This window comes from Scyliorhinus torazame, chromosome 18 (assembly GCF_047496885.1).
Source record: "Scyliorhinus torazame isolate Kashiwa2021f chromosome 18, sScyTor2.1, whole genome shotgun sequence".
Lineage (NCBI taxonomy): Eukaryota > Metazoa > Chordata > Chondrichthyes > Carcharhiniformes > Scyliorhinidae > Scyliorhinus > Scyliorhinus torazame.
The window spans coordinates 36,848,101-36,861,732 of NC_092724.1; the positions used below are offsets into that span (position 1 = coordinate 36,848,101).

Genomic DNA, 13,632 nt, shown 5'->3' on the forward strand with positions numbered 1-13,632 from the left:
CGGATTCCCAGTTGAATTTTATAGGAAATATGTGGACTTGCTGGCCCCGCTACTGATGAGAACCTTTAATGAGGCGAGGGAAAGGGGGCAGCTGCCCCTGACTATGTCAGAGGCAACGATATCGCTCCTCCTAAAGAAGGAAAAAGACGCGCTGCAATGCGGGTCCTATAGGCCTATTTCCCTCCTGAACGTGGACGCTAAGATTCTGGCCAAAGTAATGGCAATGAGGATAGAGGATTGTGTCCCGGGGGTGGTCCATGAGGACCAAACTGGGTTTGTGAAGGGGAGACAGCTGAATACGAATATACGGAGGCTGCTAGGGGTAATGATGATGCCCCCACCAGAGGGGGAAGTGGAGATAGTGGTGGCGATGGATGCCGAGAAAGCATTTGATAGAGTGGAGTGGGATTATTTGTGGGAGGTGCTGAGGAGATTTGGCTTTGGAGATGGGTATATAAGATGGGTACAGCTGCTGTATAGGGCCCCGATGGCGAGCGTGGTCACGAATGGACGGGGGTCTGAATATTTTCGGCTCCATAGAGGGACGAGGCAGGGATGTCCTCTGTCCCCATTATTGTTTGCACTGGCGATTGAGCCCCTGGCAATAGCATTGAGGGGTTCCAGGAAGTGGAGGGGAGTACTCAGGGGGGAGAAGAACACCGGGTATCTCTGTATGCGGATGATTTGTTGTTATATGTGGCGGACCCGGCGGAGGGGATGCCAGAGATAATGCGGATACTAGGGGAGTTTGGAGATTTCTCAGGGTGTAAATTGAACATGGGGAAAAGTGAGTTGTTTGTGGTGCATCCAGGGGAGCAGAGCAGAGAAATAGAGGACTTACCATTGAGGAAGGTAACAAGGGACTTTCGGTACTTGGGGATCCAGATAGCCAAGAATTGGGGTACATTGCATAGGCTAAATTTAACACGGTTGGTGGAACAGATGGAGGAGGACTTTAAGAGATGGGACATGGTGTCCCTGTCACTGGCAGGGAAGGTGCAGGCAGTTAAAATGGCGGTCCTCCCGAGATTCCTTTTTGTGTTTCAGTGCCTCCCGGTGGTGGTCACGAAGGCTTTTTTCAAAAGAATTGAGAAGAGTATTATGAGTTTTGTGTGGGCCGGGAAGACCCCGAGAGTGAGGAGGGGATTTTTGCAGCGTAGTAGGGACAGGGGGGGCTGGCACTACCGAGCCTAAGTGAGTACTACTGGGCCGCCAATATCTCAATGGTGTGTAAGTGGATAGGAGAAGAGGAGGGAGCGTGGTGGAAGAGATTGGAGAGGGCGTCCTGCAGGGGGACTAGCCTACAAGCTATGGTGATGGCGCCATTGCCGTTCTCGCCGAAGAAATACACCACAAGCCCGGTGGTAGCTACACTGAAAATCTGGGGGCAGTGGAGATGGCACAGGGGAAAGACGGGAGCCTCGATGCGGTCCCGATAAGAAATAACCATAGGTTTGTTCCGGGGAGAATGGATGGGGGATTTGGAGCATGGCAAAGAGCAGGGGTAACACAATTGAGAGATCTGTTCGTAGATGGGACGTTTGCGAGTCTGGGAGACGGAAAAATATGGGTTGCCCCAAGGGAATGCATTTCGGTATATGCAACTGAGGGCTTTTGCGGGGCGGCAGGTGAGGGAATTCCCGCAGCTCCCGACGCAGGAGGTGCAGGACAGAGTGATCTCAGAGACATGGGTGGGGGACAGCAAGGTGTCAGACATATATAGGGAAATGAGGGACGAGGGGGAGATCATGGTAGATGAGCTGAAAGGGAAATGGGAAGAAGAGCTGGGGGAGGAGATTGAGGAGGGGCTGTGGGCTGATGCCCTAAGTAGGGTAAACTCATCGTCCTCGTGTGCCAGGCTAAGCCTGATACAATTTAAGGTGTTACACAGGGCGCATATGACTGGAGCACGGCTCAGTAAATTTTTTGAGTAGAGGATAGGTGTGCGAGGTGCTCGAGAGGCCCAGCGAATCACACCCACATGTTCTGGTCATGCCCGGCACTACAGGGGTTTTGGGTGGGGGTGACAAAGGTGCTTTCGAAGGTGGTGGGGGGTCCAGGTCGAACCAAGCTGGGGGTTGGCTATATTCGGGGTTGCACAAGAGCCGGGAGTGCAGGAGGTGAGAGAGGCTGATGTTTTGGCCTTTGCGTCCCTAGTAGCCCGGCGCAGGATATTGTTAATGTGGAAGGAAGCCAAGCCCCCGGGTGTGGCGACCTGGATAAAGGACATGGCAGGGTTTATAAAGTTGGAACGGATTAAGTTCGTTCTAAGGGGGTCGGCTCAAGGGTTCACCAGGCGGTGGCAACCGTTCGTCGAATACCTCACAGAAAGATAGTGGGAATGGAAAAGAAGAAGTCAGCAGCAGCAACCCAGGGGGGTGGGGGGGGGTGGGGGGGAATCAGAAGGACTCTCAGGGATGTTATTGTATATGTATAGGTAGTTGGTATAGGTAATTGTATATTGGATTGTTGCATTGTATTTTTGGAGAGCATTTATCTTGGACAAGGCAGTTGCCATTTAGTTTTATTTTTGATTTTGTTCATATATTATTTATTTACTTGTTTAAAACTGGCCATTGTTATTTATATTGTTTTATTGCTGTGTAAAGGAAACGCTATGTGCTGTTATGTTTGGCCAAAAAATCTTGAATAAAATATATTTTTTTTTTTAAAAAGAATTGACTTCCTCCTAAATTTAGTTTGATGAAGATGTCACAATTTATGCATTTTCTCAACTGTTCTAGAAAATGAGAGATGATGTTGCTTACTACTTTCCACCCAATGATAGTCTGGCTCCAGCAGATCGTGGCTCCGAGGTAGTGCAGAGCTTCATTCATTTTGACAATGGACCCAAGTCCACTCTGTGAGCTAATCCCACTTCCACCAGTGCATAGACTGCACAACATTAACTCCTTAATCAGGCTAACAAATTCATGGCATCACATCAGAGAAGAGTTTTTACACTTTGGTCTTAGACCCATACAGACCTTAGAAAAGAGGGACGAAATCATATTTCACCTTTAGAACTCCCGACAGCTCAGAAATGATAAAGCTCTCAACTCGTCTATTTTGTTTCAACTCTTATTGTTTGTGAGACAATCGATTGTTAATTAGTGTTTTAACTTCACGGTTTCCGATCTCCTATCACATGCTCCTGTCGAAAGCAGTGACAGATACACCTTGGAAAGATAATAAATGAAATAATTCTTGTCTTCTCATTTTATTTTAGCACCAGACAAGACGATTTTTTTGTTCTTCACGAGGTAGAGTATGATAGTGTCCTGGAGTCCATTTTTAAAACGGAATTTGTTAGTCTTCTGTGCAAACGAACCGAAGAGTTAACACATCAGAAACTTCAGCTCAATTTTGCTGACAGGTAAGAAAGCACCTTGTTTGTTTTTTCTTCTTTGGTCATGTGATCAAATATTTAAGGCTGCAAATGATGCTGAAAATAGGATATGGTATCACCTGACCTGCTATGACAATGAATACTAAACGACAATCACTTCTGGACTTGTATTGCGGCCACTGTACCTTTTAATAGTCTGCCCCATCATTTTTGTATTTTCCCACCCTTCCCCAGTGCCCCAGTCAACCAACCCTGAGGTAAATATGACTTACCCCTAAGTAACCACAAGTAACATTCTGCCGCCCTCATTATAGGGGTCTGCCCGTGCCGGTGATGCTCCACACCTCTGTATTATCAAATAAAAATACAGGAAGCAAATAACAGCAGTCATAACACTGTAAAGCCAAAACCAAATGTTCTGTCAGAGACTCAATACAGTGACAGATGAGTTTTATATTCCTGTCAGCGCAGTTGAAACAGTGAACACAAATCATTTCTTAAAGAACGGTAAAGAGAAAACTTTAACTGCTGGTAATCTAATTTAAAATCGAAAATGTAATCTTAGGGTTTGGCCGGGCATTGTGGATGAGTAAGAGAATATCACTGCAGGAGTTCCTCAGGGTAGTGTCCGAGGCCCAACCATCTTCAGCTGCTTCATCAATGACCTCCCTTCCATCATAAGGTCAGAACTGGAGATGTTCGCAGACGACTGCACAATGTTCAGCACCATTCGCAACTCCTCAGATAATGAAGCAGTCCATGTCCAAATGCAGCAAGGCCTGGAAAATATCTAGACTTGGGATGGCAAGTGGCAAGTTACATTCGCGTCACACAATTGTCAGGCAATGACCATCTCCTACAAGAGAGGATCTAACCATCACCCCTTGACATTTAATGGCATTACCATCGCTGAATTCCCCCATAATCAACATCCTGGGGTTACCTTTGATCAGAATCTGAACTGGACTGGCCATATTAATACTGTGGCTACCAGAGCAGGTCAAAGGTTAGCAAGTATTCACCTCCTGACCCCCCAAAGGCTGTCCAACGTCTACAAGGCACAAGTCAGGAGTGTAATAGGATACTCTCCATTTCACAGGATGCGTAGCTCCAACAACACTCAAGAAACCTGACTTCATCCAGGACAAAGCAGCCGCTTGATCGCTACCCCTTTCATAAACATTCAATCCCTCCACCACCGACAAACAGTGGCAGCCGTGTGTACCATCTTCAAGATGCACTGCAGTAACTCACCAAGGTTCCTCAGGCAGCACCTTCCAAACCCACCACCATCTAGAAGGACAGGAGTAGCAGATACCTGGGAGCGCCACCACCTGGAGGTTCCCCTCCAAGTCACGCACCACTCTGACTTGGACATATATCATCGTTTTTTAATGTGTCGCTGGGGCGTCATCCTGGAATACCCTCCCCAACAGCACTATGGGTGTACCTACACCTCAGGACTGTAGCAGTTCAAGAAAGCAGCTCACTACCACCTTCTGCAGGGTAACTCGGGATGGGTAGTAAATGCTGGCCTAACCAGCGACCCCCACATCCCGTGAAATAATTTTTTTTTTTAAGTCAGGCTTGCTCCATGAATGGACTAAACAGGGTGTAAATTCAAAACTAATCAGCAGAAATATTGGTCCTGATATTAACCTGAAGGTGGCTTCCAAGTGGGGATAGGGGACGGTATTTGTGGATGGAACTTGGAAACCAGGGAAACTGGAAAGTTAAAACAAAAGAGAGGGGGAAAAGACAGAAAGAAAAGGAGGAACAGCAGGAACGCACAACCCGGGGGGGGAGGGAGGGGGGAAGAGGAGGAAGGGTTGGGGAGGCACAAAAGAGGCAACATGGGGGGAGGGGGAAAACGCCCCCCCCCCTCCCCATCCAGAGGAGAGACATGGCCGACGGGGCGGGGGGGAGAAAAGAAAGGGGAGGAGAAGGGGGAACACCCCCCCCCCCCAGACTGACACGGGAGGGCACAAGGGGGGGGTGGGAGGGAGGGGGACAGGGAGAGGCGGGGTAGGAGGGGTACGGGGAGTACTATACGCCAAGTCGGATGGCGACAGACTATATAGAAAAATTTAAGGGAAGAAAAGGACAACCCTTTCTGTATTGTACAGTAAATGAAAACGAACTGCAATGTACACAATTTTGAAAATGCCAATAAAAAGATTTATAAAGAAAGGAAACTTGGAAACCAACTTAGCCGGTCCGAATCCGTGATCCAAAAAATAGATTTCTGGGCTTTATGTCCCCAAACTGTGCAACAACTGTAGTGCGTACTTGCGTGATGTGGTCCTATCTGTATCTGAAGGGACAATGTGCAGAGCTTCATAATGAATGGTTTACATGAAATTATAGAATGGTTACAGCAGAGAAAGAGGCCCCTTGGCCAGTCTCGTCTGTGCCAGTTTTATGCATGAGCAATTCAGCGAGTTCCACTCCATTCCCTTTCTACGTTGTCCTGACATTTTCTTCAGGTCCTTATCCAATTCCCTTTTGAAAGCCCCTGATTGTGTCTACTCCACCACACACTCAGGCAGTAAATTCCAGATCCTAACTACTCGATGTATGCAAAAGATTTTCCGCATGTCCCTTTGGCTCTTTTGCCATCCACCTTCAACTGGTGCCCTTCTGAAAGAAGGAGAAAAATACTATGTTGTTAAGGGATGCCAAAAATAGCTGTGAAGAAGAGAGGAAACGCGGGTTCGCCGTCGAATGAGAGGACCAGTAAAAACGCTGACAAGATGGCGGATGCCGGACCGCGTGGTGGAGCCGCACTACTTACAGTGGAAAGGATGACCGAGGTGATGGCTGTGGAGCTGGAGAAGCAGTTTGTGAGGCACATGGAGGCATTGAGGAAGGAGATGGCGGTCGCACTGAGATCATTGGTGGAGGAGGCAATCGCCCCGATGAGGCTGGATGTGGAAAAGACATCGGCCAAGGTGAGAGAACAAGGTGAAAAGATGAAGGAAGTGTAGGAGGTTGTGTCGCAGCACACCGACCAACTCACCTCGCTGAGGGATGAGCTGCGGCGGGTGGTGGACGTCAACAGAGGACTCCGAGCAAAGCTCGAACACTTGGAGAACCGCTCGAGGCGGCACAATCTAGGGCTCAAGGCCAACAGAGTGCTTTGCTGGCGAAGCTGATGGGGGAGGGTGAAGGCCCCTCCCGGTATGAACTCGACCGAGCTCTTCGGTCGTTAAGGCCAAAACCCAAAGTAAATGAGCCGCCGAGAGCAGTAATTATCTGCTTCCATAAATACCACATGAAGGGGAAGGTGTTAAACTGGGCGAAGCAGAAGCGGGAGGTGCAGTGGGATGGTGCTAGAGTTCGGATTTACCAGGACTTGACGGCAGAGTTGGCGAAGAGACGAGTGGCGTTCAGTCGAGTGAAGGCGGCACTGTACAACAAGGGGGTGTGATTTGGTATGGTATACCTGGCAAAGCTGAGGGTGACGTACAATGCCAAAGATTTTTATTTTGAAACGGTGGAGGCGGCTGAGGCGTTCATGAAGACAGAAGGCTTGCGACAGAAGTGAGGAGTGGAGCTGGAAGAGGGATCGTGGACTGTGATTGGAGAGCTGGAAAATGTATAAATGTTATAACTTTCTTTGACCTGTACTGTAACTTACTTGACTTCACATTGTTATAGAGTTTAAGTTTTTGTTTGGTTTGAATGGCATTTCTGTTCTTTTTTTTTGTTGCAACGGTTATATGTTATTTTATTGAATTGTATGGGTTTGATTGTTTTAAGTCGGTTAGTGAACGGAGGTGAGGTGAGAGGAGGGCTGCGGACATTGGAGCCTGGTTAGCAAGTTTTGATGGGCCTACGAGGCAAGCAAGTGGGGGGGAGAGGATCGAGACTGGGTGAGATTTTTTCGGGGTAAGTGCAGGAGGAATTCTGGGAGGGGGGTCAATGTTAATAATGGATAGGGACAGGTCAGGCTCATGGGGCAGGGCCCAGTGGTATGATGGTGGTGGATAAGAAGGGGGGGGAGAGAGTCCCCCAGTTAGGATAGCCACGTGGAACGTGAGGGGTGGGAGGCCCGGTCAAGAGATCAAGGGTGCTTGCGCATCTTAAAAGATTGAAGGCCGATGTAGCGAGACTCACCTTTTTTTTAAATGGTTTTTATTGGGTTTTTGAACAAAGTATATTTACAGTTATGTACACAGAATAAAATATATATATAGAAGAGAAGAGAAAAAAATGAAAAAACCAAACTGGTAGGATATTATGCAGTAGCTCAACAACAGCAACTCTGTACAGTTAGCAATATTATTTTTAACAAATAAGTAGGCACCTGTTTGTGGGGGGAGGAAACTGGGGAGGTACATATACATTTGGGTGCCGGAGAAGCAAATACATTAGTTATGTCCAATACAGAGAGGGCAATACGAGAATGGATCTGGTGTTGATGTTGTTACTTGCTTCTCTCGGGCGGTTTTCGCTGCCGTTGTCATCGCACGTTCACCTCCGCTTCGGCCGTTCGTCCCGTCTTTCACCCGTATTTTCCTTGCTCTCTGTTGCTGTACTTGCCAAGTTTGTTGTCGTTTCCCGTGCTCTCCTTCCGGCTATCATTCCCCTGCACCCCACCCACACCTCTCTGGTTCCCCTCTATTATTCCCTGTCTCCTCCCTCTTTCCCCCCCCCTCTCCCCCCCTTCCTCCTCCACCCTCCCCCTCCCTTTCTCCTGTGGTTCGCCTTTCTTTTCTCTTAGGTTAAGCTGTCCACCACCACCCCCCCCCCCCCTTTCTAATTCTCCCTCAGGCGCCTTGGCTACTTTCCCCTGATTCTCGGCTACTTGGCTTTTCTTCTGCATGTTTGTTGGCCACAAACAGGTCCCGGAATGATTGCGTTCTGTGGAAGCCGCCGTCCGACCCTCGGATGGCGAATCTGATTTGCTCCATTTTGAGAGATTCTGAGAGGTCGGACAGTCAGTCTGTGGTGCTGCTGACCGCCAGCCAAACTGGATTCCATGGCAGGGCGATCAGGGGGGGCAAAGGCAAGGGCGTCCGCCCTCCTCCCCAGGAATAGAGCAGGAGACTCACCTGAGGGCGAAGGATCAAGTGAGACTTAAAAAGGGTTGGGTTAGTCAGGTGTTCCACTCTGGATTTGACGGAAGGGCTCGAGGGGTCGCGGTAATGGATAGCAAAAGGGTACGGTTCCAGATGGAGAAGGTGGTTGCAGATCGGGGGAGTAGGTATGTGATTGTGACAGGGGCGCTAGAGGGGAGGCTAGTGGCGCTAACAAGTGTATATGGTCCCAATTGGGATGATGTGGGATTCACAAAGAAGTTGTGTGGGGCCATCCCCGACTTGGACACACACAAACTGTTAGTGGATGGGGGGGGACTGGAAGTTGGTGCACGAGCCAACTTTGGACAGGTCACGACCGCGCTCGCTGGTCCCATCAGGGGGGGCTAATGGTGGAAATGGGAGGGGTGGACTCTTGGAGGTTTCTGCACCCGAGGGAGTGGGAGTACCCGTTTTTCTCAGCGGTCCATAAGGTGTACTCGCGGATCGACTTTTTCATAGTGGAGACGGTGCTGCTAGCTGGGATTAAAGGGACGGAGTACTCGGCAATTCCAATATTAGATCATGCTCCGCATTGGGTGGATACGGTACTGGAGTAGGGGGTGGCACAGAGACCAGGGCGGAAGTTAGATGTGGGACCTTTGGCGGACCGAGGGTTCTGTGACAAAATTGAAAAAGTAATCGAGGAATATGTAGGTTTTAACTGCAAGGTGGTGGTGAGGGGTGAGGTGATCTCATTAAAGGCTCAGCTAGACAAAGAGGAGAGGATAGAGCGTCATATGGTAATAGAGGAGATGCTGTAGGTAGGCAGGAGGTACGCAGAAGATGGGGACCCAGCACAGTTGGAAAAGAGGCAGGATCTCCAGGCGAGCTTTGACCGACTATCTACCAGGAAGGCGGTATGCCAATTGAGACGAGCAAGGGGTGCAGTTTGCGAGCATGGAGAGAAGGCGGGCCGTATGTTGACGGGTCAGCTCCCGAGGGAGGCTATGGCAAGGGAAATTGTCCAGGTGCGCGACAGGGCAGGGAAGTTGGTGGTAGCTCCAGGTCAGAATAACAAGGGGCGGGATTCTCAGATCGGCCGCCGGGTCGGAGAATTGCCGGGGGGGGCGGCGTGAATCCCGCCCCCGCCGGCTGCCGAATTCGCCGGCACCGAAAATTCGTTGGGGCCGGGAATCGTGCCGTGCCGGTCGGCGGGCCACCCCCCCCCCCCCCCCCCCCCCCGGCGCTTCTCCAGCCCGCGATGGGCCGAAGTCCCGCTGCTGTCATGCCAGTCCCGTCGGCATGAATCAAACCACCTATCTTACTGGCGGCACGGGCGGGGTCCCAGGTCCTGTGGGGATCATGGAGCAATCTGGCCCCGGGGGGTGCCCCCACGGTGGCCTGGCCTGCGATCGAGGCCCACCGCTCCGCAGGTGGGCCTGTGCCATGGGGGCACTCTTTTCCTTCCACCTCGGCCATAGCCTCTGCGATGGCCGAGGCGGAAGTGACCACCCCCCCTGCGTATGCACAGGGATGACGTCAGCAGCCGCTGACGCCCCCGTGCATGCGCGGACATCCGCCGGCCGGCGAAGTCCCTTCGGCCCCAGCTGGCGTGGCACCAAAGGTCTTTCCCGCCGGCCGGCGGTGTGCCAACCACTCCGGCGCGGGCCTAGCCCCTCAAGGTGAGGGCTTGGCCCCTAAAGGTGCGGAGAAATCCGCACCTTTGGGGCGGCCTGATGCCGGAGTGGTTCCCGCCACTCCATCCCGCCAGGACCCCCCCGCCCCGCCGGGTAGGGGAGAATCCCAACCAAGGTCTTTAAGGAATTTTATGAGAGGTTGTACAGGTCAGAGCCACCTGGGAGATGCAGGAATTTCTAGATGGGCTGGAGTATCTGAGTTTAGGGGAACGGGACAGGGCTATATTAGAAGGGGCGATAGTGGAGCAGGAGCTAAACGATGCGATTGGGAGGATGCAGTCGGGGAAAGTGGCAGGGCCGGATGGGTTTCCGGTGGAATACTATAAAAAATTCAAAGATAAGCTGGTACCACTGATGGTGGGGATGTTTGAGGAGGCGATAGGGAAGGGGGTGTTACCACAAACTTTGGGACAGGCATCGATTTCCCTGTTACTTAAGAAAGATAAGGATCCAACAGAATGTGGGTCGTATAGGCCCATATCACTTTTAAACGTGGACGCAAAGATATTGGCGAAGGTACTGGCGGGTAGGCTAGAGGAGTGCCTCCCGAAGGTGAGAGGTGACGATCAGACGGGGTTTGTGAGAGGGAGGCAGCTCTTTTCGAACATTAGGAGCGTACTGAACGTAGTTATGGCACCGGCGGAGGGAAAGGAAACAGAGGTGGTTGTGGCATTGGATGCCGAGAAAGCGTTTGACCGGGTAGAATGGGGGTACTTGATGGCAGTTCTGGAGCGGTTTGGGATTGGACCAAGATCTGTGGACTGGGTAAAGCTATTATATAAGGAGCCGAGGGCGAGTGTCCGCACAAATTATATCAGCTCAGAATACTTTCCTCTCCACCGTGGGACTAGGCAGGGATGTCCTATGTCCCCCCTGCTGTTTGCACTCACGATTGAGCCATTGGCCTTTGCGTTAAGAAGTTTGGGGTATGGAAATGGATAGTTCAGGGGGGGGATAGACCATAGGGTATCCTTATATGCCGATGACTTGTTATTATACGTGTTGGAACCGAGTGTGCCAATAGGGGGAATATTGGAGCTGCTTTGGGTGTTTGGGTCTTTCTCGGGTTACAAATTAAATCGAGACAAGAGTGAATATTTTGTGGTGTCTCGGCCGGGGGTGGGGGCAGGGGTGGGGGGGGAGCTGCTATTCCGTAGGGCAGGGACTCACTTTAGATACCTGGGGGTGCAGGTTGCTCGGGATTGGGGGGCTCCATAGGTACAACATTTCAAGTTTGGTGGGGTGAAAGCTGATCTAGCAAGGTGGGATGGTCTCCCTCTGTTACGGGCGGGTCGGGTACAGGCGGTTAAAATGAACGTGTTGCCGCGATTCCTGTTTATTTTCCAATGCCTGCCGATTTTCCTGCCAAAGGCATTTTTTAGAGAGATTGAAGGGATGGTTACCTCGTTCATATGGGGAGGGAAGGTGGCCAGAATTAGAAGGGTGCTACTACAGAGAGGAAGGCAGGCAGCGGGTTTGGGTCTTCCGAACCTGATGTATTATTACTGGGTGGTGAATGTGGAGAAGGTATGGAGCTGGGTCAGAGGGGTTGACTCCCAGTGGGTCAGAATGGAGGAGAGTTTGTGTAGGGGGTCGGGATTGAAGGTGCTAGCAACAGCGCCACTCCTGACGGCCCCGGGGAGATACTCAGGGAGTCCGGTAGTAAGAGCCTTGTTGAGAATTTGGAGGCAGTTTCGTCAGCACTTCGGGTTGGGGGCAGGGTCAAGGGAAATGCCGATTCGGGTGAACCACAAATTTGAGCCAGGGAAGTGGGATAGAAATTTTCAGAGATGAGAGGAGAAAAGGATGATTAAGACACTAAAAGACTTGTTTCTTGGCGGTCGGTTTGCAGGATTGAAGGAGCTGGGATTGAAGTATGGGCTCGAGCAGGGGGAAATATTTAGATACATGCAGGTTCGAAACTTTGCCAGAAAGGAGCTACAGAGCTTTCCAGCAGAGCCGACTTCCACATTACTGGAGGAGGTGCTGACGACAGGGGGACTGGAGAAGGGGGTAGTGTCAGCGGTTTACGGGGTTATTTTGGAAGAGGAAAAGGCACCACTGGAAGGGATCAAGGCAAAGTTGGAGGAAGAGTTGGGAGAGGATATTTCATTTCATAGAATTTACAGTGCAGAAGGAGGACATTCGGCCCATCGTGTCTGCACCGGCTCTTGGAAAGAGCAACCTACCCAAGGTCCACACCTCCACCCTATCCCCATAACCCAGCAACCCACCCAACACTATGGGCAATTTTGGACACTAAGGGCAATTTAGCATAGCCAATCCACCTAACCTGCACATTTTTGGACTGTGGGAGGAAACCGGAGCACCCGGAGGAAACCCACGCACACACAGGGAGGATGTGCAGACTCCCCACAGACAGTGACCCAAGCCGGAATCGAACCTAGGACCCTGGAGCTGTGAAGCAATTGTGCTAGCCACGATGCTACCGTGCTGCCCATGATATGGAGGAGGAATTCTGGTGTGAGGTGCTTCGGAGAGTGAACGCCTCCACCTCGTGTGCAAGGTTGGGGCTGATACAGCTGAAGGTGGTGTATAGAGCATATTTCACAAGGGCGAGGATGAGCCGGCTCTTTGAGGGCTCTAGAAGATGTGTGTGAATGTTGCGGGCGTTGGCTTGCAAACCACGTTCATATGTTTTGGTCCTGTGCAAAGCTGGAGGATTACTGGAAGGAGGCTTTTAGGGTAATCTCTAAAGTGGTGCAAGTGAAACTGGATCCAGGCCCCCGGGAGGCCATATTCGTGGTGTCGGACCAGCCGGGGTTGGAAACGGGTGCGGAGGCAGATGTTGTAGCCTTCGCCTTGTTGACCACTGTTAGGGTGGAGATCAACCTCTCCACCCTGTGCCCTGGCGTGGCGGGGGGACCTGCTGGAATTCTTGACTCTTGAGAAGGTCAAATTTGAACTGAGGGGAAGGATGCAAGGGTTCTTCAATTCATGGGCGTTATTCATTATGCACTTTTGAGAATTGGATTACATCGAACTTTAGTGGGGGAGGGTTGGGAGGGTTGTGAGGAGGGGAACTGGATGTGTTAACGGTGACTATGGGTGATTCTTGATTCCTTTTTGTCATTTGTTTATGTTAACATGCGGGCTATTGTCTGGGTGTTTGGTGGGAGGATGGGATCGTTGTTATTGATCTGGGGATTGGCATTGTATTTGTTACTGGTTGTTGTTTATTGTTGGGTGTAAATTTGGGAGAAAATATGAAAAATGAGGAGAATAAAAATATTTTTTTTTAAACTGGTGTCCTTCTGCCAATAGTAACATTTTCTCCCTGTCACATTGTCTACACCCCTCATGATTTTGGACACAACTATCATATCTCATCTCAACCTTCGCTTCCCTAAGGCAAACTCGACTTTTGTAGTCATTCAACTTAACTGAAGTCGCTCACACCTGTAACTATTCTCATAAACCTTTTCTGCAACCTCTCTGTAGCCTTCACATCTTTCCTGAGGCTAGGTGCCCAGAATTGGACGTTGAGGCCGAACTAGAGTTTTATAAAGGCTCATCGTAACGTCCCTGCTTCTGTACTCTG

At 50.5% G+C, this 13,632-nt stretch overlaps 1 protein-coding gene across 2 annotated transcripts in view; it reads left to right on the forward strand.

Annotated features, from left to right (window-relative positions):
• The window catches only part of myo1f (myosin IF), a 220,602-nt gene that overhangs the window by 187,116 nt on the left and 19,854 nt on the right, over nt 1-13,632 (forward strand). For both annotated transcript variants that reach the window (XM_072482569.1, XM_072482568.1), the window contains exon 23: nt 3,230-3,376. In XM_072482569.1, the coding sequence (XP_072338670.1) occupies nt 3,230-3,376 (147 nt within the window). The remainder of the gene's footprint in view (nt 1-3,229; nt 3,377-13,632) is intronic.